This window comes from Borostomias antarcticus, assembly GCF_949987555.1.
Source record: "Borostomias antarcticus genome assembly, chromosome: 6".
Taxonomy (NCBI): Eukaryota; Metazoa; Chordata; class Actinopteri; order Stomiiformes; family Stomiidae; genus Borostomias; species Borostomias antarcticus.
The window spans coordinates 19,622,862-19,645,442 of record NC_140239.1 but is presented as its reverse complement, the minus strand read 5'-3'; the positions used below and the strand labels follow the sequence as shown (position 1 = coordinate 19,645,442).

The 22,581-nt window shown below is 42.7% G+C and overlaps 1 protein-coding gene across 2 annotated transcripts in view; it reads right to left on the bottom strand.

Moving 5' to 3' along the window:
• vsnl1a (visinin-like 1a) overlaps positions 1-18,115 on the bottom strand; it is a gene marked incomplete at both ends in the record, with an annotated part of 28,708 nt that extends 10,593 nt beyond the window's left edge. For both annotated transcript variants that reach the window (XM_084440193.1, XM_084440194.1), the window contains one exon: positions 17,954-18,115. In XM_084440193.1, the coding sequence (XP_084296319.1) occupies positions 17,954-18,115 (162 nt within the window). The remainder of the gene's footprint in view (positions 1-17,953) is intronic.
• Between the last annotated feature and the right edge of the window lie 4,466 nt (positions 18,116-22,581).

Genomic DNA, 22,581 nt, shown 5'->3' with positions numbered 1-22,581 from the left:
GAATCACAAAACTCCAAAATGATTGTTTGGGATTGTTACAGTGTGTGTGTGAGATGAAACCACTCAACTTGATTAAAACGCATTTCCAACACAAACATGAATTTCTGGAACACAAATGAAAAATAACTTGCATACAGTACTTTAACAGTTCAAATCTAATACTGGCAATTATAACGCCCCTCAAAACAGACTGCCACCTCGAGAACACCACGAGTAACAACACTGTAGGAGTTGGGGGTGGAACTACTTTATATCCAATCTCTACTCTATGAGATAGTGGTCACAGTCTGATGTAGAATGCCGTCTATATCAACAGCAACAGCCCCAGGCACTGCTACATCAACCATGCTCTCACACCAGCCAAGCCCCAGAACCTAAACTCTAGCCCAAGACCCAGAACCTAAACTCTAGCCCAAGACCCAGAACCTAAACTCTAGCCCAAGACCCAGAACCTAAACTCTAGCCCAAGACCCAGAACCTGAACTCTAGCCCAAGACCCAGAACCTAAACTCTAGCCCAAGACCCAGAACCTAAACTCTAGCCCAAGACCCAGAACCTGAACTCTAGCCCAAGACCCAGAACCTAAACTCTAGCCCAAGACCCAGAACCTAAACTCTAGCCCAAGACCCAGAACCTGAACTCTAGCCCAAGACCCAGAACCTAAACTCTAGCCCAAGACCCAGAACCTAAACTCTAGCCCAAGACCCAGCCCTACGCACAACCACTCTTAACCAAGTCCTCCAGTCCTCATTTGAGCCATAGTTTGTGTTCTATCCCCAGCCCCAGCCTCTTCACTGTCCTATCCCCAGCCTCTTCACTGGGTTATCCCCAGCCTCTTCACTGTCCTATTCCAGCCCCAGCCTCTTCACTGTCCTATCCCTAGCCCCAGTCTCTTCACTTTGCTATCCCAGCCCCAGCCTCTTCACTGTCCTATCCCCAGCCTCTTCACTGTCCTATCCCCAGCCCCAGCCTCTTCACTGTCCTATCCCCAGCCTTAAGCCAATAGTATAATCTCCAGCTCTATCGCCATCTCCAGCAGCCATATATTAGACGCGTGGCGGGCTGGACGGGACTCTCTCTCTCTCTCTCTGGGCGGGAGACCTTGAGGTGACATTGAATGAAGCAGATAGGGGGGTCCACGCTGGAGCAGACTGCAGGGCCAAGTTAATCACTGACTATATCAGAGGCTGTTTCCTCTTCCCTCCACCTCACAGGAAATCACATGCTCCTGCTGACGTCATTATCTACATGGGTGGGGCGGGCTAGGCTAGGACCCACACATACACACACGCGCACACACACACACACACACAAACACACACACACACACACACACAAACACACACGCAAACACACACACACACACACACAGCTTGTGCTATGTTGCCTTTGCATGTATTTCATAATTTAGGGAGTATTCGAGCTGTTATGTTAAATGTTACAAGCAGATATCCTCTTACTGTGAGGCAGCATTAACAGTATTACACATCTTTCCTTGAGCTGCGATTCCCCAGAGAGGAACGTCTTACACTCGTATATCTATAGATACGAGGTTAGCCTGATCATGTGGCCTTATTGCTGTGCCCCTCTTTTATCTTAGAGGGGGGCGAGAGGCCAACAGATGTATTAATAACCAGAGAGAGAGGGAGAGACAGAGAGAGAGACAAGGGGAAGACCGGTCCGTGCAGCACTTTATCCTGAGTCATAATCTAATAAAGGTTAACTCCAAAGAGCTACCGGCTGGGAATGAGATGGCCTCCCATCGATTTGCAGAAGGCTGATTTATTTCCTTTGGAAAAAAAAAGACAACCTTGTGTGACATTGGGGTCCTCTGTGCTCAGCAGCAGCTAGTGTCTAACTGACGGATACATGACGGGCTGCCGGGCCGTGTGTTATTCCACTAGCATTTTCTGATAGGCCAGAGATCCATCGTCTGCCAGTGGTTCACAGCAGGATGCCTTGCATTAGCTGATTAGGCTGTGAATTCATATCTGAATGCTAGGCAGCTTCCTGTGATTAGCCTCTGTCGTGGATTATTTTTTCGATAACAGCAGCACACCTCGTTGTGTATTATCCGCTTATGTTATTTTATTATATTTGTTAAAAAATATTTTTTTGTTATGATCAAACTCCACGAAGATTAGCTATAAACGAGATAAACAAACCTCTCCTCTGCAATTCAAGTGTGCTGACAAGACGACATGTAAGATGGAAGTTGACAAAGCATAATTAGCTTGTCAGTGAGACGATTTGCTGGGTAAATCACTGTTTACTTTTCATTTGAGTGTGGCTGACTCATTCTGTATTAGTGTCAACGTTCCCCAAGGAGCTGCAGTTAGCTTCCAGCGTGATAAAATATACAGCAGCGTCTATTCTATAAACAAACAGTTTGAACAAGGTGTGTGCAGGACGCAGATGAATCATCTCATCTTAACACTCAAGCGATATTTGTCAATGTCGTATCTATATTTGGGAACCTCCTCACACTCACGATGTCGTGTGGGGCTCGTGTGGAGAAGATGATGAATCCAGATGGTTATGATCAAACAACACAGGAGTGCTCTCTCCTATGTTGTGACAGTGATGGAACATGGCATGTGAGCCTCTGAAAATGACAAGACGCTATTTTTAGAGCACTGCTGTCTGCCTCAACCATGCTCTGGTAGAGAGTTGGAATGAGCTGGAGAGAGGGAGACAGAGAGAAAGGGAGAGAGGGAGAGGGAGAGAGGGAGAGAGAGAGAGGGAAAGCGAGAGGAAGAGAGAGAGGGAAAGAGAGAGTGTGAGAGAGGAGAGAGAAATGGGGAGATAGGGAAAGAGAGCGAGGGAGAGTGTGAGAGAGAGGAAGAACGATGGAGAGGGAGGGAGAGAGAGCAGTGAGCGAAAAGGTAAATGGTTGTTATGTGTTATTAATGGAATAGCAACCTTGTTGCTTCAGGGGCTTCTGGGGACATACATATAAGCCTTTGCACATACAGTACTATCTCTGGCCTCCACACACACACGCACGCACACACACACACATACTTCCTGTTGGCTGGATGTAATGGCACAGGCTACTGTATTTCATACTGTACACTAGTCTGTCATAATATGGATTGTTCCAGACCCTATCTCAGGACCTTTCTATTGATAAAACTGGCGAGCCAATTACTTACTTAAAAAAAACAAAAAACAGGCCAGGTCCAGCCTGGCTTATGTGCGTGGCTGGCTTGTTTCTGTTCAGGACTGGTAGAACGGAAGCTAGTCATGCCACTGAACTAGCTGTGAATTGAAATTACATTAAATAATGTCTGATAAATTAAGATAGGTCATGTCGCCTGGACACATCAGTTTCAATGCTTCCAATGCAAATCCAGAACAATAAGAGAGGGATAGCCAGTTAGCTCATAAGCTCACAACAACTAGCAGCAGCTTCCATAACATTAATGGTAGCGGGCAGTGGCTAAAGTAGTTACACTGATGATTCCTGTAATGTTAGCTATTTTGCTGCAATTGGTTCAATTTCTGTTTCTGGACAAAGGTAAGGGATAAAAAGATTGAAGTAAAAGGATGAACGTGTGGAGGTTTGGGATATAGTCCCATAAAGTCATCCCCACCGGGGCCTTGAACCCCGGTCTTCTGGATGGGAGTCCAATGCTCTGACCACTACTCTACTTGTGCAGTGGAGATTGGCGGGTTGGTTTTGGTGTCCTTCTTCCAGTCCCTAGTGTGGGTTGGGGTTAGAATAAGGGTTGGGGTTGGGACAGGATCTGACCTATAAGGCAAGGGGTAAAGGTTGGAGTGAAAGGATGAACATATGGAGGTTTGGGGTATAGCCCCATAAAGTCATCCCCACCGGGGCCTTGAATCCCGATCTTGCGCGTGGGAGTCCATTGCTTTCACCGCTACTCTACTTGTGCAGTGGATATCAGAGGGTTGATTTTGGTGTCCTTCTTTATTTTGGTGTGCTGGGACTACTGCCTCTTGTGGTGCCAACAGAGAAATGCAGATCAACATTCAACAGAGGGAGAGAGTGATAACCGGACAAACGCTATCCTAGATGCGCTGGCTTACAGCCACGCACAAAAAAAAGTGCCACTGTCTGTTTGTGTGAAGAAAGAGGGGAGGCCGAGGCACACACACACATGCGCACACACACACACCTCTGTGCCAATGCCCTACAGCCACACAAGAGAGAAACAGCATTCTGCTCAGTGTGTAGTCGCTCAGTTGAATGGGGGGAGGGGGGGTGATGCAGTCAGTGTGTGATAAAGCTAGGTTTCCATCAGTGTGATAGCCAGCTGAGTTGCGATACAAAGGTCTCTATATGCCACTATGCAGGCAAGGTGACAGCAAAGCTTCTGTTAGAAGGAAGCCCAGCACTGATGTTACATCACTGATGTTTTCTGTACACGCGAAGTGATATCCTGGTATAGTTTTTGATGCATGGATACAAATGTTCACCATCATCCTCATCATCATCACCATCAAGACCAACATCATCACCATGACCATCATCATCATCACCACCACCATCATCCTCATCATCATCACCACCAGCATCATCATCATCACCATCATCATCATCCTGCTGCAGCCCCCCTTACCTGTGGGGTTCCCCAAGGCTCCATTCTAGGCCCATTACTCTTTTCATTGTACATGCTGCCCCTAGGTTCCATTTTTAGGAAGCACAACATTTCTTTTCACTGCTATGCCGATGACATTCAGATTTATCTGCCCCTTAAAATCAGATGCAAGGACTCAACAAAGCCTCTGCTCGACTGCCTGAGTGACATCAAATCCTGGTTGAGCACTAATTTCCTTAAGCTGAATGAGAGCAAGACCGAATTAATCATCTTTGGCCAGGTTTCTCCCACCTCCCCTGCATATCTCCTGGGCCCTCTCAGCTCCAACATCAGTTCCTCCGTTAGGAACCTCGGAGTGATCCTTGACAGCACCTTCAGATTCGACAAACAGGTCAGCTCCGTAGTCAAATCCTGCTTCTTCCAGCTAAGACTGCTAGCCAAGTCCAAGCCCTACATTTCCCCAGCTGACCTCGAGAGGGTAATTAATACATTCATTACCTCCCGGCTTGATTATTGCAACTCCCTATATGTGGGCTTAGCCCATTCTACACTCAGGCGCCTACAGCTTGTTCAGAATGCCGCTGCTCGCCTCCTTACTGGCACCAAAAAGAGAGACCACATCACCCCCATCCTGGCCTTGCTTCACTGGCTTCCTGTCAGTTTTAGAGTTAATTTCAAGCTTCTTTTATTTGTTTTCAAAACATTGAAAAGGCTGGCCCCTCCCTACTTAGACGGGACTACTTTGTATCAACTTATGTCTTGCCACCTATCTGTTCAGCACTTTGGCTCGACCACAGTCGTTTTTAAATGTGCTATATAAATACATTTGAATTTGAATCCTCATCACCATCATCATCACCATCATTATCATCACAGCCTTCATCATCACCATCTTCATCAAATTTAATAAAACCATGTTCACTATGAAAAATAGATCCAAATGAGACATACCCTGTTCTAACCGCAGTGCATACTGGATATCCTCCCTTACCGGTAATGATATCATCTGCCATTTTGAGGAGAGATGCAGAACAGAACGTAAGTCCATTACACTGCTCTGTCATCAACAACACAACATGACCAAATACCAACAGACCAGTCACTTAACTGATATTATCAATATATGCTATACTAGTGTGTGTGTGTGTGTGTGTGTGTGTGTGTGTGTGTGTGTGCGCGTGCTCGCGCACACGCGTGTGTGTGTGTGTGTGCAGAAGGTTTGACTATCAGATTAGAAACGTATCTAATCTTAGTTCAGTATAGGACAGAGGGGATGAAAAATACAGTATCAGTACCAAGGCCCTCGAGCTCGGACAGTGAAACGTCTCTGCGGTACGAGTGTTTAATTCTTGCTGTTCATCTGGTCCAACCACTCCCTGGAATTAGCTGTCATTAACCTAAGTTCAAAACAAACCGGCTTGCAGTTCACAGTGCTCAGTGTGATGCAGGCCAATCCATGCAAACGATCGACCGCCAGAGGTTTAGTCTGGAAAACTAGCACAGGAAATCATTTGAACACACACCGGTCACAGAGCCAAAGATCTAAATATACCACAAACGCTGCCACAGCCAAAAGACAACCAGGGAGACGGCCCCCTTGGACTGATGTTTTCTACTACACACTGAGGAGTTCGAAAAGAAGCTTGAAAAAGATTGCCTGAAAAGAAGCTTGAAAAAGATTGCCTCTTCAAGAGCGGTGAGAAAAGAATGAGAGATGAAAGAGGAGGACATGCCTCTGTCGCATTTAAACACATTCTGATTTCAGGAACTGACTGAGGTAGATAATGTTGCATTTAGCACTCCGGGGGGCGTTTGGACGTTTGGCACAAGTGTATGGAATGTGAAAGATCCAAAGGCCATCCCCCCAGGTCACGCTCAGTGAACAGGTGTAAGGCACACTGACTGCGCATTAACACACATTCACAAAACACACACTCATGCACAACCCTCTGTCTCTCCTCCCACTCTGTATGAGCTTGTCAGCTACCGGAGAAGCACTTTCTGTCCTCACACTTTTAACGCTTCCATTAACACACACATTTTGCAGAATTGTGGAGCAGGATGTTATGCGTATGGCAGAAAATCCCCACATTGGCCCGTCTAACCTATCCATGAGCAAAAGATCGGCCCTACGTGAACTTATGAATGACCTGGATATCGTCATCAAACCTGCCGATAAAGGAGGGGGGATTTGCATCCAGGACACTGATAAATATAGACAAGAAATGTTGTAACACTTATCAGACTCCAGGTTCTATAAAAAAACTCAACCATGACCCCACCCCCGCTTTTCAAAAAGAGCTGCACTCCTACCTTGAGGAAGCAACAATAAAATGTTGGATTTCACCTGCAGAGTTTGAATTCCTATACAGTAAACACCCTGTGCGGCCTGTCATCTACACTCTACCCAAGGTGCATAAATCCCTGGAAAACCCACCAGGCCGGCCTATAGTGGCACAGACTCTCTTTCGTCCCCTTTATCTAAATTTGTACTCTTTTATCAAACCCTTTGTTGAGACCCTACCAGCTTACATTAAGGACTCCACTGATTTTATTAATAAGATCACACAGGTCAGTAATTTACCAGAAAATGCCCTTCTACTGACACTTGACATCTGTAGCTTGTATACCAATATCCCTTGGCAGAACGGCTTAGAAGCCGTCAGCTTCTATTTACAAGGCCGTGACAGTAAACTAAATCCCCCAAATCAATGTATTATTGACTTGGCCACCTTTATCATGGAGAAAAATTATTTAAGTTTTGAGAATGATTTTTATTTACAGAGTATGGGTACCATCGGTGTACACAAATCTTTTTGTGGGATATTTCGAAAGAAATTTTGTGTTCAATCCTGTGCATAACAGATTCTTGTCTAGGCTGAGCCATTGGTAAGGATTTATTGACGACATTATGTGTGTTTTCGAAGGAAGCCCTGACGAACTGATGGAGTTTGTTACCGTTTTGAATACTTTTAACAGTAACTTACAATTCACGTCTGAATACAGCTCAGAGAAGGTTAGCTTTCTTGACATGTGGGTAATTAAAAGTAACGGCTCCCTTATCACCACCATCTACCGAAAAGACATTGACAAAAACACACTTCTGTTGGCTACAAGTTTCCACCCCATACCCCTTAAGAGGGGCCTTCCCGTCAGTCAGTTCTTCCGACTTCATAAAAAAGGCTGCGGACATGAAAACTAGATTTGCACAGCGGGAATTTCCACAACACTGGATTGATCAAGTGTATGACCGGGCCCTTAGTAAAACACGCTCTGACCTACTTAAAAAGAGTGCCAAAAAACAGAAGACATTCTCAGTTACATGCATCACCCAGTACTCATTCCTCCGCTATTAAAAACGTTTTCAAGAAACACTGGCACATTCGGAAATCTGACCCCGAACTATTTACCACTTTTGAGCATTTGTCGTTTTTCAGTAAAAGGGGAAAAAACCTGAGGGATAGCCTGGTGCGTGCCAACATGGACTGTAGGGGAAGCTCAAGAGGCCCGACACAGACTCTACTGACCCCCATCCCAAATGGGAACTACTGATGTGGCAGGTGTGCACAGTGTAACAACACTATGAAAACAAGTCATTTGTCCCACCTCCATACAACATATTCCTATCAACAGCATCATCACGTGTTCCTCCACACACGTTGTGTATATGATACGTTGCCCCTGTGGCCTGGCCAACGTGGGAAAAACAACCAGACAACTTAAACAGAGGATCAGCGAGCACAAATCAACCATACGCAGGAACGATAGGGACTATCCCATCATCATACACTTCAATGATGCCCACCATGACATTTCGACACTCCGCTTCTGTGCGATCGAAAAGGTTGCCGCCCCTCCCTGCAGAGGGGATCACGACAAGCTTCTAAAAAAACAGGAATCCTTTTGGATCCACACCCTACAAACCCTATCGCCCAAGGGCCTTAATGATGAACTGCTTTTAAATGTGTTCTTGTAGATTCCTTTAAGTCTTGCCTTACCATGACTATTTATTTGTTGCAGGACTTGATTGAGCTCCAGAGGGTTCTTGTCCAGAACCAGACAGTCCTGGACAAGTATGTATGTAGGCCTAGCGCCTTTATAGGCTAAGCCTTTATACGTGCAGTTTTTAGATTGTAAGACACATCCTATAAAGTATATATATTGTATTGTGTCCGGTATTCAAACGTTTTTCCTCCATAGCCTATGTAGATTTGAAACAGCACGGAACCCACCATTGAAAACCGAACATTTTTTGTTTTTTTATATCTTTGTTTATTGAGTCTTGGATTATGTCTATCTACTTATCCACCTCTGGAAATGTTTACTGCTGTTCCTCTTTATTGTATTTTGTGTTGATTGAATTATTGTTTTGTTAATTGATTGTATGATGACTCACTGAGCCCCTCCCAACCACACTCTTTAAAATGGCTCTCTGTACCATTGTTCTGGTTTGTAACACTGATGAAGGTCATAGTACCGAAACGTCTATTGTGAATAAACCTTATTGCAAGTAGAGACAGTGTGCGGGAAACTTTTATTAGCAACCGGAGATTAACATACACACATACACACACACACACACAGTCACTTTTCACAGGAACAGTCTGTCCTGCTAATGCAAGGTAATCCGTTTTCTCACAATCTGAGCCTGTGGATTAAAAATAAAACCATTTCAGTGGTACACTGCAGTTGGGAAACACATTTGGGAGCTTGTATTTACATTTACATTACAATCTTTTAGCAGATACTTTTATCCAAAGCGACTTACAATAATAATGTATAAAAGAGTTAAAGTAACCACCATCATGATCCTGTTAGACCCCTTTGGTTGTGAGGAATACAAACAGGCAGGGTGGGTTTAAGTGTGACGACAGTGAGGAGCGGTTGAAGTTAGCACATGATAGATGGTGATACACAGATGGTTCATCCAATCACCTGCCAAGTCATTTTGAAAGTGTCTGCCCTTTTCCAAGCAATACCAAAGGAGATTTCCCAGATCTGGCGGGTCAGGTTAGATAGCAGCAGACTGCATAGAAATTCACCAGAATGCAGGAAATGTAGTGTTTGGTGCTCAAAATGTCCCCCTTGGACCCCCAGACACCCCTGCCCCCCTTTATGTGTCCCCCTTGGGTGCATATACCACCACGCCTGAAAATAAATCCAAGGGGAAGCATTACCTTCATTTTAAGCTCAAATATGTTTTGCGGTGCCAGTCAGATTTTTTAATTCATTTTTTTGCCAAAAATGGCTCTTTTGATATTAAAGGTTGCCGACCCCTGATCTACGGTCTACTGCATGGATATTTGGGTATGTAAGTGAGGATCTTTCTGAATGTCCTTTATTCTGAAACTGCACTTCAGCTCTGCAGAGATGTCCTGTGACATGTAGAACCATGGCTTAAAACCTCAGTGCTCTTACAAACCTTGCATAACGGCTTGCATGGCATAGTGTTCTCCAGGGAGAGGATTTAAGAGACTGATAAGTGGTTATTTATTCACTTGTCATAACACTACTCTGATCTGCCTTCTCAGTAGCGGTCGACATGCTGCACCATATAAAGTCACTTTGCAATGCATCCATTTCAATCCTCTTGAAATGCATCCATTTCAATCCATTTAGAATTCTTGCTGATGAATTTTGAATATGTTACAGCTGAGCAATAGTTTTTTGAGAGACCAGTAATGAGGGTATTGCAATAATCTAATTGCGAGAGTACTGTACAAAGGCTTGAGTCAGTTTCTTAGCAGGAAGGGCCTGACTCTTGCAATGTTTCTTAGATGATAAAAGGCTATCTTAGTAACATTGCAGATATGATTTTCTAAATTAAGGTCAGGGTCAAGGATAACACCCAGGTTTTTAAATGAAGGTCATGGTCAAGGATAACACCCAGGTTTTTAAATGAAGGTCAGGGTCAAGGATAACACCCAGCAGGTTTTTACCTTCTGGTTTTACCTGTGGGGACAGATTTCCAAGTCTACTTATTATTTCAGTTCTTTGGGCGTCTGTGCCAACAATAAGGACTGCAGTTTTTTCTTGGTTTAGTTTCAGAAAATTACCATTCATCCACTGCCCACTACTGGAAAGGCAGTTTAGCAGAGGATGTAAGACATCTTTGTTGTCTGGTGCTACAAAGAAATACAACTGGGTGTCATCAGCATAACAGTGAAAATTAATCCCATGGTCACGGATAATTTCTCGAAAGGAGCGCATAAATAGGGAGAACAACAGTGGACCAAGGATCAAGCCCTGAGGAACGCCATAGAGCGTAGCTGTTTGTATTTCAAATTCCTCAGAACCAACTCTGATTGGTGAGATCGTTTTCCGATTGGGCTAAACATTTTCTCTATCGAGAGTATCCAGACTGATTGACCGCTTTTTTTTCATATGCAAATGAGCTCAGCTAAGAGCAAGTCGGCAGGCTAGAGGACGAGGGCTGTTGAAGGCGCTATGCTACCTCAAATATAGCTGGCTAGCCTGGACCATCCACGATGCCACTGTGACAAATTTCATTGTCCTCTCTCCCTGACTAAACATGATAGCATTAGTGCCCATGCTATTATCTCCACGGTTGCATGCTGTTACCTCTAGCTACATTCGCTCGCTAAACACCATCAGGCTATATGACACCATTTGACTACAAACAATAAAAGCTAGATTCTGTAGGCCGAGGGAAATCCAATGATGTCCACTTCTTAACATTTGATAATTTTAATGACCGCTCGATGAAGTAGAAGTCTATCAATTTCATTCCACTAACGTTACTCTAAAGCTGGACTCACACGTATGCATTTCAACATTGACGCTTCTCATTCACTTTGAATAGAGAGCCATCATGTGTTGCCGAATGGAATTGTGGGTTCTTTTGCATTGCGTTGCTCGAGTAGCTTGCGCTGAGAGTTGAGAACAGTTCAACATTTAAAGCGCTAGCGCACCCGCCAGCCAATGGGTTTCATTCATGAGCCACTGATGTCACAGGCTGTTCATTCCTCTCATCCGCTGCCATTACTCTACTGTTTTAATTTTGGCTTAGTTCACATGGCAGGTCTTAATGCTCAATTCCTATTTTTTTTACACAGATCAGATTTTTTGGTTTAGCTGTTCACATGACTTTTTAAATGTAACCTATATCTGACCTATATTTGACTCCCATGTGAACAGCCCACAGCCCTGAACAGACCCGCATGCGCAGAAGAACAATAACAAAGACGTCAGGACGTCACACGCAGCGCACTGTTTACGGAAGTAACGTTAACCATGGATAACGTTACAACCACAACTGAAGTTAGCCTTTACTATGGGTTGACTTGCAAGTATTTGTGCAGTGGAAGCTGGCGACGGTATGAGCAAATGGTAACGAGAAGAAGGATGAGGATCGTCTTGTGACGTGCAGTATGCCGCACAATCACACCACAGTGGAATGCTTCACGAAGTTGCAAGTCACTGCTCTAGAGCAGTAAAAGTAGCATTAAACGCGACATGACTGTTCAGACGGCGGGCGCGTTGCAAAACATCATGTATCCGATATAATACCACCTCTGAAAGCGGCCCAGGTTGGATTTTAAAAAATCAGATTTCATATGACTTGCGCTGTTCACACGGTCATCAAAAAATCTGACCTTAGTCGCATGTAGGCAAAAAGATCGGATTTGGGTCACATTTCACTGCCGTGTGAACAAAGCCATAATCTGTACGATGGGTACTATGTCACTTATTTAAATTTGAACAGTTTTTCATGCGAGAAAGTAACTATGTAGATTCTCGAAATGTAATCAGTTTATCAAAATACCCCCCATCTTGACTTGTTTTGAGAGATCGCTGGCTGGTGCTAGCTACATGACAGGCTATACTGCTTGCTTGCTAGCTAGCTAACATTCGTCAAGGTTTCTTTATATTGCACATAAGGGGTAACGTTATATTTAGATTGCAAATACTAGCTCAATGATTCTCACGTTTCACGTTTCAATGATGTTGCAGCCAGAGGAAAATCCAGCTGAACCTGCTGCTCTACTCGCTAGCCACCATAATTTGTGAGTGCCACCACACAGCTGGCATTAGCCATTCGAAAATAGCTAACGCTAGCTAGCTCACGTTAGCCGAATGGCTGTCAGATGTGTCCAAATCTATTTTTTTCAGAAACAACAATGATGATGCACCTTGAACAGTTGTTGCAGTTTATTAACTTTCTAAATAGTTTTGGGTCAATGACATTAAGCTACTGATATGATAGTGGTGTAGTTTTGTAGTTGTCGTATCGGAGATACTGTATTGTTCTCCATGGTTTTCCAAAAAAGTAGTTTTAGACAATGTGATTGGTTGTTGTTGCGAGCGTCAGGCCCGCCCATCATCAAGCATTGAAGCAAAGCCTAGCAATGCATACGTGGGAGTCCAGGGTCACATATGATGAGACGAGCATTCGGGTTGAGGCAAAAGGGGAGTTTGTTAGCTAACTAGTGTTAGTACTATATATCACACAGCATAATTACTTAGTTTCTGCATAATTTCCACAGACAGTTGGTATTGCTTGATCATTCAGAAAGAGTTTATCTGAAAATCCTGCATTGTACTGACCCAGGTTAGAAAAGCAATCGAGCAAAAAATGGCTAGCACACACTGCCAGTGTTTTGCCAATTTCAACGAGAACGATGCCATCAAAAATACCATTTATCCACTCAGCTCTGCTGTCCTTTGAGCTTGGGAGACGATCTGTGCTGCTTAGTACATCCAAGAACAGAGCATTTTCCGTGCGAAGACATTACGCTAGCTAGTGGGAATTGAAAATAATGGAACTTATTCCTGAACATTTTCTTAAGTGTCTTCTTAAATGTCTTCTTACGAACTTCGTAAGACCAACCCTAAGAAAGATCCCCGCCGGATTCATGAACACATGGAAATGTGTTCTTAAACCACCGAAGTGTTCTCAGCTGTGCTCCCCCAAATGAGGAATGCCACTGCTTCTTAAGTTGAATGTGCTTTCTCGTACACCTGAATTTGCATACATAAACGCCCTGCCAGCTCCTTACTACAGGGCCGTTTGCACACAGAATCCCCAGACAGCATGGAAAAAGTTGATTGATGTTGAAGTTCACGTGCAAATTCAACATTTTATTTGTCACATACTGTACAACATACCAGTAAAATGAGCAGTGAGATGTTTCTCCGCTGGCTCTTACAACGTGCACACTAAGCTTAAGCAAGTTGAAAAAAACAAAACAATACAAAATAACATTAGAAAACAAGAAGTTATATGGACTTTTAATACAAAATGCAAAATATATAGCCTACATGGAAGGGATGGGATGTGCTGAGAGCCGATTAAATTGTACAGTTAAATGCATGAGTAGGCTACTTGTGGATCTTGATCGGTCTATCTATATTATATAGGCCCATATGATAGCCTATATTTTAGTTATGGATATGCACATGTTTATTTACAGAATGTAGATGTGTCCATTCTGACGACTATGGAAGAGTCTGAGTATAGCGACTGAGTTTAGTGCTTATTTATTTATTCACTGCCATTTGCAGTGTTTGTGTAGTGCTTTTATTTTAGGACATTAAGTATTAATAATTTTTTAATATTATTAATATTATTATTTCAAGCCTAGGATGTCTGTAGAATTTATGTAAACGCAATGACCTCGGATTTCTCATAAATTCAGCCCTTGCAAACATGGGCGCACTCCAATCTGGCCTACCTACGTCTGCATTTCCGCCTTCTTAAATCCTGTTTTTAGATAAGAACAAATCCCAGATAAGAAACCATATAGGAATGCCAGAATTGTCCCGGGAACTTCGTAAGTGGAGTTAAGAAGAAATTTCTTCTTAACTTTTTCTTAACTGCGTTCAGGAATGAGGACCAATGGGCCTCATTCACCAATATCTTCTTAAGTTCAGTTCTTAAATTTCTTCCTAAGAACGTTTCTAAGGAAAGCTCCTTTCTGATTCACGACGTGTTTGTAAACCGCTGGAAGAGTTCGCACCTGCCAAGTTCAAAGCTTGTGGCAGCTCACCTGAATTAGCATAGTGTAGCACTTGTGTCACTATACAGACAGCTAGAAGCCACTGGACCAGTTCTAGGCTCGCAAGGAGTGGTAAGACTAAATAGTAGACCAGAGACAAGGGACCAAGTATAAACAAGCCAGCAATTTTAATGAACACAGCGCTGATAAAATGACACACCAGAGAGAATATTTACAAAAGGTACGTAAACCAGGTTTCTTATTTATCCCTTTCTTTAATTTAGAATAGGTTACTTCAGGTTGATTTAGTCAATTTTAGTTATTTTATGATTAGACGTCTATTTTAGTAAGTAACTAGACATTTAATTTATCTTATTTATCCTTGTGAGTTAACTCTTTCTTTCCTTTCCTTTTCAGGTGTGGATTGGTAGGTATAATTTAACTCCCTTCTTTTTCAGGTAAGAGGTACGTGCTAGTTTTTCTTTTCCCTTATAGGTAATTAACAAGTAAGTGTATTTTTACTTAACATTTAAGATTTTACAAATACCTTACTTAGATGAAATGATCCTTTAACACTTCAATTTTACAAATACCTTATTTAAGTGAAATGACCCTTTAACATTTTCTTTTTTACAGAAGAAACACCAATCAGGTTCACCAACAATCAAGATCAACTTAAACCATCAAAATATACTAAGACAAAATAAAAAGATATAAAACCTCTAAATCTTTAAATCCTTGTGGTTCAAGTTCAGTTGTCTACTCAGTCCTGTAATCTCAGTTCAGCATCCCCACTGAGAGTGGGAAATCCACTAGTCTGGGGCCTGTCTCTTTCGCAGTTGTTTCGCCGGTCTAGAGGGAGAGAGTCTGGACCGGAAGAAGAACAGTTGTTGTATCTATCATTTCGGAGGTTAAGACGCTGCAGTGGCTTCAAATGTGTGATATTATGTATCTGGCACACTTCTTCCATGACTTCTTGAAATATTTCTTCAGGTATGTCCATGTTTTCTTCCATTGATGTAGCCTAAATAAAGCAAGCGGAAGTAGGAGGCGGGCTCTACAGGCTTGAGCCGGAAGAAGGGGCGGGCTTAAGGCAGTGAAGTAAATAGACACCAAGCTCTCCTCCCTGAGGAAAGACTGGTGACACGAGGCTAGAGTTCCACAGTCCTACCGGAATGATGAAACAACGGTCTGCTGTCAGGTAGATCAAACCGTATGGAGGTGGTGTAGAGATGATCACGTAGTTAAGATGTCCTTTCCTGGGTGAGGCTCGCCATCTAGTGTCCATGTGCGCACGCCGCCTCCCACGGACACGCACAGAAGTGAGAGTTCACCGACGTCCTGAGAAGACTCTCCCAGAGAAGGAAAACCTGGCCTACATAACAGGCCATGCAGAAAATAAAGTATCTTAATCCACATATTCAACAAAATCAATGGCCAAAATAAACTGCAGTTTACTATGCAAAAGTCCATATGGTGGCGGCGCATGGATCCGCTTGCATGAGGCATTTTTCCTCTGTTCCTGAATAGCACAAAATAAACTCACAAAATGTCAAAACTAAAATAATACTTGTGCTTAGTCCTCTTAGATTACATATCCATACAACCATAGACACTCAAGAATCAAGTTTCTCTTTTTTACTGAACTAAAATGAGCTTACATAGATCTGCTCGTGACGTAGCTCTTCTCAGTCCTGTTGTCACATGCTCGCTCATGCCAGACAACAGTCCTTTCCCGCTCCATTCACTTCGCCGTCAAAATAAATAGGTGTCAGCCTATTTAGGAGAGGCGCTCATATTTACAAGTGTCAGATAAATATGAAACTTCACTTACCTAAGCAAAAGGGTCTATTTAAACAAATGCTGGGTTTTGAAGCCTCGGCGCTACCATTAAATAACTTATTTAGACGCGTTCTGTCCGAGTGAATTTATTTTTCCGAGTTAGTCTTCTTCTGTGGTGGTGGCGGTGCTTTGAGTGCTTTAAACTGTACTTACGCCGTTTCTAAGAAAATTCTGGCATTCACCAATGGTTTCTCATCTGGGATTTGTTCTCAGCTAAGAACAGAATATACGAACACTGAATAGCAGTCGCAAGTAGGCCATTTGAGTGCGGAAATGTAGATTATGCAAAATTGCTGATTGCGTTACCTCAATTCTACAGTTGGATGATATATGATTAAAATGCAATTATATTTGCATAATTCCCAATAACGTGTCCTAATCATAACCATAATTTCCATTGTAAAAGTGTGCGTCAGAATATCTGATATGTCATAGTTTAAATCATTTCGCTCCGAATTGCTTGTTATTCGTGTTGATCTTGAAGATGTAGATAAAATATTTAGATTGTGTGTTAATAATTTGTGATTTTGGTGTAAATTAATGAGTGTTGTGTTTTGTTTTAATTCTTTGACCGTTCTGCAAAAGCACCGTGAGATTTCGCTGTATAGGCCTACATATAATAGCTTACCAACAAATCCATGACCATTTTATCATTTGGTGATTGCGGTCACCTCAATTCTACAGTTGGATGTGTGTTAGTGCGCTAGACGGAGAGTCTTCTGCAGAGAGGGGGTGGTAGTCCGTGTCCATGGTGTCTGTATCCATATCGCCAGCGGCGCGCACACCCAACAGTGCTGTTGTCCCTATTATGGCACCAACGCGCTGGTCGAACTCGGACAACGGTGGGCACACCGGCCCCCCTCCAGTAGCCTGCATATCTCTCCTCAAGATTAAACATTCACGATTCCTTTATTTGTCACATGCAGCCTAATGTCCAGTCACAGTGAAATGTTGCTGCCAGCTCCAAGGTTATGGTCATTACAGATGAAACTCAATTTACAAATGACACAATAAGGACTTTTTCTATACAGTATGCTGGATTCGAAATGCAGTCCTCTGACTTGCTAACGCACCTGACACAACCCCACCTAAACCATTATGCTATCGAAAAGCTGGCGAGTCGTGAGCGCGAATGACTGGTATTCATTCAGAGAAGTGACATCTGCGCACGACCCTGGAGTTGCATATCCTTATATGGGGCTGGCGGGGAGTTTACCTATGCTAATTCATGTGAGCGGCCACAAGCTTTGAACTTGAGAAACTATGAGATTTGCAGGCATGTGCGAACTCTTCCAGCGGTTTACGAACACGTTGTGAATCAGATGGGAGCTTTCCTTAGAAACGTTCTTAGGAAGAAATTTAAGAACAGAACTTAAGAAGATATTGGTGAATGAGTGTGTGGTATCCTTTGTTTTGTGACTTGCATTTCTCCTACACACCTCTCCACCAGACAATTGAGCTATGCAAAAAAAGTGTCCATTCATAAATAGGCTGAAGACAGTCTGTCAGAAACATGCTGAAGACACTGTGCAGAGTTGGAGCAAGCTTGGCAGAGAGACAGAAGCAGAGGCAGTGTAGCGTACTTACCTTCACATAGAGCTGCTGGAACTCATCCAGGTTGAGCCTTCCGGTAGGGCAGTCTTTCAGGAAGCCTTTGTACCACTGCTTCAGCTCATGCTCGTTAAATTCCGTGCTCTTCACCAGATCCTCCATCACTTCAGGGGTCAACTTGCTGTTCTGTTTCCCCATTTTGTCTGAGATAGAACAACACGGAGTGAAACACAGTGTGTTACTAACTCTGTCTAAGCAGGCTGAATAAAATCACACGGAGCATCTCAGACAGTGATTCACCAGGCCTTAGAACTCCATTGAATCTGCCCGTTTCTATTGCTAGAGGGAGGGTACCGGATCTTAGTTGTGCACAGACTGACCTTTTGCCTCTTGTGAGATTGAGGTACACATATTGTTCAGGGCTATTGTTCTCTTTAATACGAGTATATAATAATAATAATAATAATAATAATAATAATTAACACTTTATACAGTACCATTTGTGACTAAATGCATTAACATAGGGCAAATAAAGTGGGTGAGAGTATGTCTCCCTGCTTTACACCATAAGGGGTTGGGAACCAGCCCGTCCTAAAGTCATTAAAGTCGCACTGAAATGAAAAAAAGCATAACATAAACATAATTTTGGTTCACATAATTGGTCAGTGTTCAACTATTCAACGATGTATGCCAAACAAATTACAAAATTCTACTTTTGTTGTAATCTTATATCAAAGTATATAATTTCTTACTTCCTGGAAAATGGTAGGTCACGCGCAATGACGACAACAGGTACCTTAGATTTTAGGCCAATAATCTCACAACATCCACCCGTCAATCAACGCTATCCTTCTATCGAATCTGTCTAAAGTTCTTAAAACCCGTCCACTTGTCAATGTTCCAATCAAATTCCTCTAAACATATGTCCCACCCTCATAGCTTGTTTGCGTCGGAAATACGTCAAACTACGGAAGTTAGATGATCTCAAACGTCCGTTTCAGTGCGACTTTAACCTGTACGCAGACTACCGGAGCCTGATAAAGAGCATCATCTTCCGTCAATTCCTAATTTAATTATTTTAAAAGCAAGGAGGTATCTATTAATCTATTCACCCAATCAAAGGCCTTCACCCCTCACGGCGTTCTCAAAGCTTCACAGGTTTTCATAACGCTAACGACGTGTTCGTGTAACTGCGAGATACAAACGGGAACCGAAAGTCCCGTAAATGGGGGAGATACGACGCCGTGTAACCCAGGCCTTAGGCTCAGTTATTTCTAGTGTAGCCAGAATGGCATCTTCAAATGTGGCCAAAAGAAAACTTGACAGTGAAAATAGACAATTCGGATGAATGGATTGAAAAAATATGCCTTCTTATGCACACCAAACCGATGTGCTTAATATACAAAGAAACGGTAGCTTTTGTGAAGTGGCAGTTTGAAACAAGAACCAGAAAAATCAATGGGATGAAATCATACAGGAGGAGAGGATACAGGAGGAGAGTAGACAGGAGGTGAGGAGATAAGAGAGGAGACAGGAGGAGAGGATACAGAATGTGAGGAGACAAGACAGGAGGTGAGGAGATAAGACACGAGATGAGGAGACAAGAGGAGAGGAGAGAGGAGGAGAGGAAGGAGACAAGGGGAGAGGAGACAGGATAGGAGAGGAGACGGGACTTGAAATGGTTTGATTCACCTTTGTTTGGTGATGGGTGGTTAGGAGGGGGGCGGTGGTGCTGGGGAAATGGTGATTTGTATTATAATTGTTTTCTTAAAAGACAGACCTTTGGATTATTGGGGGGTGGGGGGGGGGGCTTTAGGATTTGTATTTGAGTACCCCTGCCCTAAGGCAAACATGTCCAATGCCACAATGTGACTTTTAGACAGTACATCATTTTCACAGAGGCATTCTTAGAAATACATAGAAATAGATGCACAACAGCTGTGAGGAAAGCTAAATCTGACTACTTTTTGGATTTAGTCTCTAACTACTATTCAAACCCTGAAAAGTTCTAGGGTGCAGTGAACTTAACTAAAAACAAATCCTCTAGTTCACTGCCTTTGTATATTAATGTGGATGATCATGTAATCTCTGATCCAAATTATATTTATTTTGCTTTTAATAAGCACTTCACTGAGGCTGGGCACTTATTTGATAGGTTGCATACTGGGCTGGCTCCCTTGGATACCGATTCTGGTTGCATTCCCTCTTTTTCAGCCTTTTACACCTAGTGAAATGCTAGGAATCTAGTATTCTATTGGTGAGGACAATCTGATTCATTTTTATAAAACTGGCAGCCCCAGTCATTAGTGAGCCGGAAATGGTCCCGTTATATAAAGGGGGTGATAGGGATAAGCTGGATAACTATTGTCCTATCTCCAGATTACCATGCTTAGCCAAAGTTCTGGAGACTTTGGTAAATAACCAATTGAAATATTTTCTTTCAAGTCACTCAGTTTTAAGTACTCACCAATCTGGATTCAGAGCTAATCACAGCATCATTTCTGCTGTTACTCTTGTTACTAATGACTTCGTCTCGGTATTAGTCAACAGGAAACATTGTGCTGCCCTCTTTGTAGATCTTTCAAAAGCATTTGATACAGTCTATCACTCCCTGCTTTTAAATAGACTATCTAGTATTGGTTTGGATAGAGGTGCTTGCAATTGGTTTCAGAACTATCTGTCATCAAGGTGTCAGTGTGTGAAATCGGGTAACATTTGATCTGATTTCATGTCTCTAGCTAAAGTGGTGCCCCAAGGCTCAGTGTTGGGTCCTGTCCTTTTCACCATCTACATTAATGATATTCTCTCTGCACTAATTGGCTGTTATGCTCATCTATATTCTGATGATACAGTTGTGTACTGTATTGCGGATACTGTTCAGGAAGCCATTGAGAACCTGCAGCTTTCTTTTAATATGCTGTAAGAAGTTCTCACTTATCTGAAACTAGTCCTTAATCCTAGCAAATCTAAGTTTATGTTGTTTTCTAGAGCCAGAATTATTGATTATGATAGGCTCCATTTATTAACGGCTAATGGCTCGCATATTGAGAGAGTCACTGAGTACAAATATCTTGGTTTGTGGCTGGATGATAAACTCTCTTTCAAGTTTCATGTAGACTGTCTAGCCTCTAAGCTGCGGCAGAAAATTGGCTTCCTGTACAGAAACCGTTCTAGCTTTCCTATGTTCAGCAGGAAGATAATTGTTCAAGCTGTCTTCTTATCAGTATTAGACTATGGTGATACAATCTATAGACATGCATCTGTGACTACCCTGAAACCCCTAGACTCTGTACTCGAAAAACTCTAAAAAGTATGATTTGGATTTCAAGTTCAGGAATTACATGGTTTATGCTTACCAAGCTCTGAAGTCGTCCTGTAAGCACCATAGGTCCTTTCGCCTCTGAATTTCGAAACAACACTTGTAAACAGTACTAATTTCACCGAACATACAACAGCCATCCCTTCACGCTGTAAACCTCCGCAAAATTCGGATTCGGATGAATTTTGGGAGGTTTACAGCGTGAAGGGATGGCTGTTGTATGTTCGGTGAAATTAGTACTGTTTACAAGTTACTGTTGTTTCAAAATGCGGCGAAAGGACCTATGGTGTTTACAGGACGACTTCAGAGCTTGGTAAGCATAAACCATGTAATTCCTGAACTTGAAATCCACGTATATTATACTTTTTAGAGTTTTTCGAGTGTGCCCATAGCTAGCAACGAGCCAGGGTACGCGCGCCGACGTTATTGACAGAACTCTGTACTGCACAAAACAGAAATATTTTAACCTGTACTAGTTAGATACATGCCAGGGAAGCCAGGAATAGGGCTAAACATGAAATTCAGTGTCCTTATCCTTTAAGGTGGGGGTCAAGGATAACACCCAGGTTTTTAAATGAAGGTCAGGGTCAAGGATAACACCCAGCAGGTTTTTACCTTCTGGTTTTACCTGTGGGGACAGATTTCCAAGTGTACTTATTATTTCAGTTCTTTGGGCGTCTGTGCCAACAATAAGGACTGCAGTTTTTTCTTGGTTTAGTTTAAGAAAATTACCATTCATCCACTGCCCACTACTGGAAAGGCAGTTTAGCAGAGGATGTAAGACAACTTTGTTGTCTGGTGCTACAGAGAGATACAACTGGGTGTCATCAGCATAACAGTGAAAATGAATCCCATGGTCACAGATAATTTCTTGAAAGAGGAGCCTAAATATGGAGAACAACAGTGGACCATGGATCAAGCCCTGAGGAACACCATAGAGTGTAGCTATCTGTATTTTTCAAATTCCTCAGAACCAACGCTGATTGATGAGATCGTTTTCCGATCAGGCTCAAAATTTTCTCTATCGAGAGTATCCAGACTGATTTGCAAGTACTGTAACAACGTGAGCTTGTGACATCAGGAGGGTTTCACGAGGCTATAGGACAGTCGGGATGAAAACAAAAGTTATACACACATTCTCTACACACCTTTCTGAATTGAACAATCTGGGTCTTCTCTTGATTTATTGCTAGTCTCTATTAAGAACACCATAAATTAACAATATTCAACGTGTCCAGGAGGTCATCTTCTGTTTCAAAGAGAACTACTGTATGCCATCAGCATATAACAGGATGCCCAAGAATATATCTGCCACTTGTGACGGCCCCGCCTACTCCATTTGCCT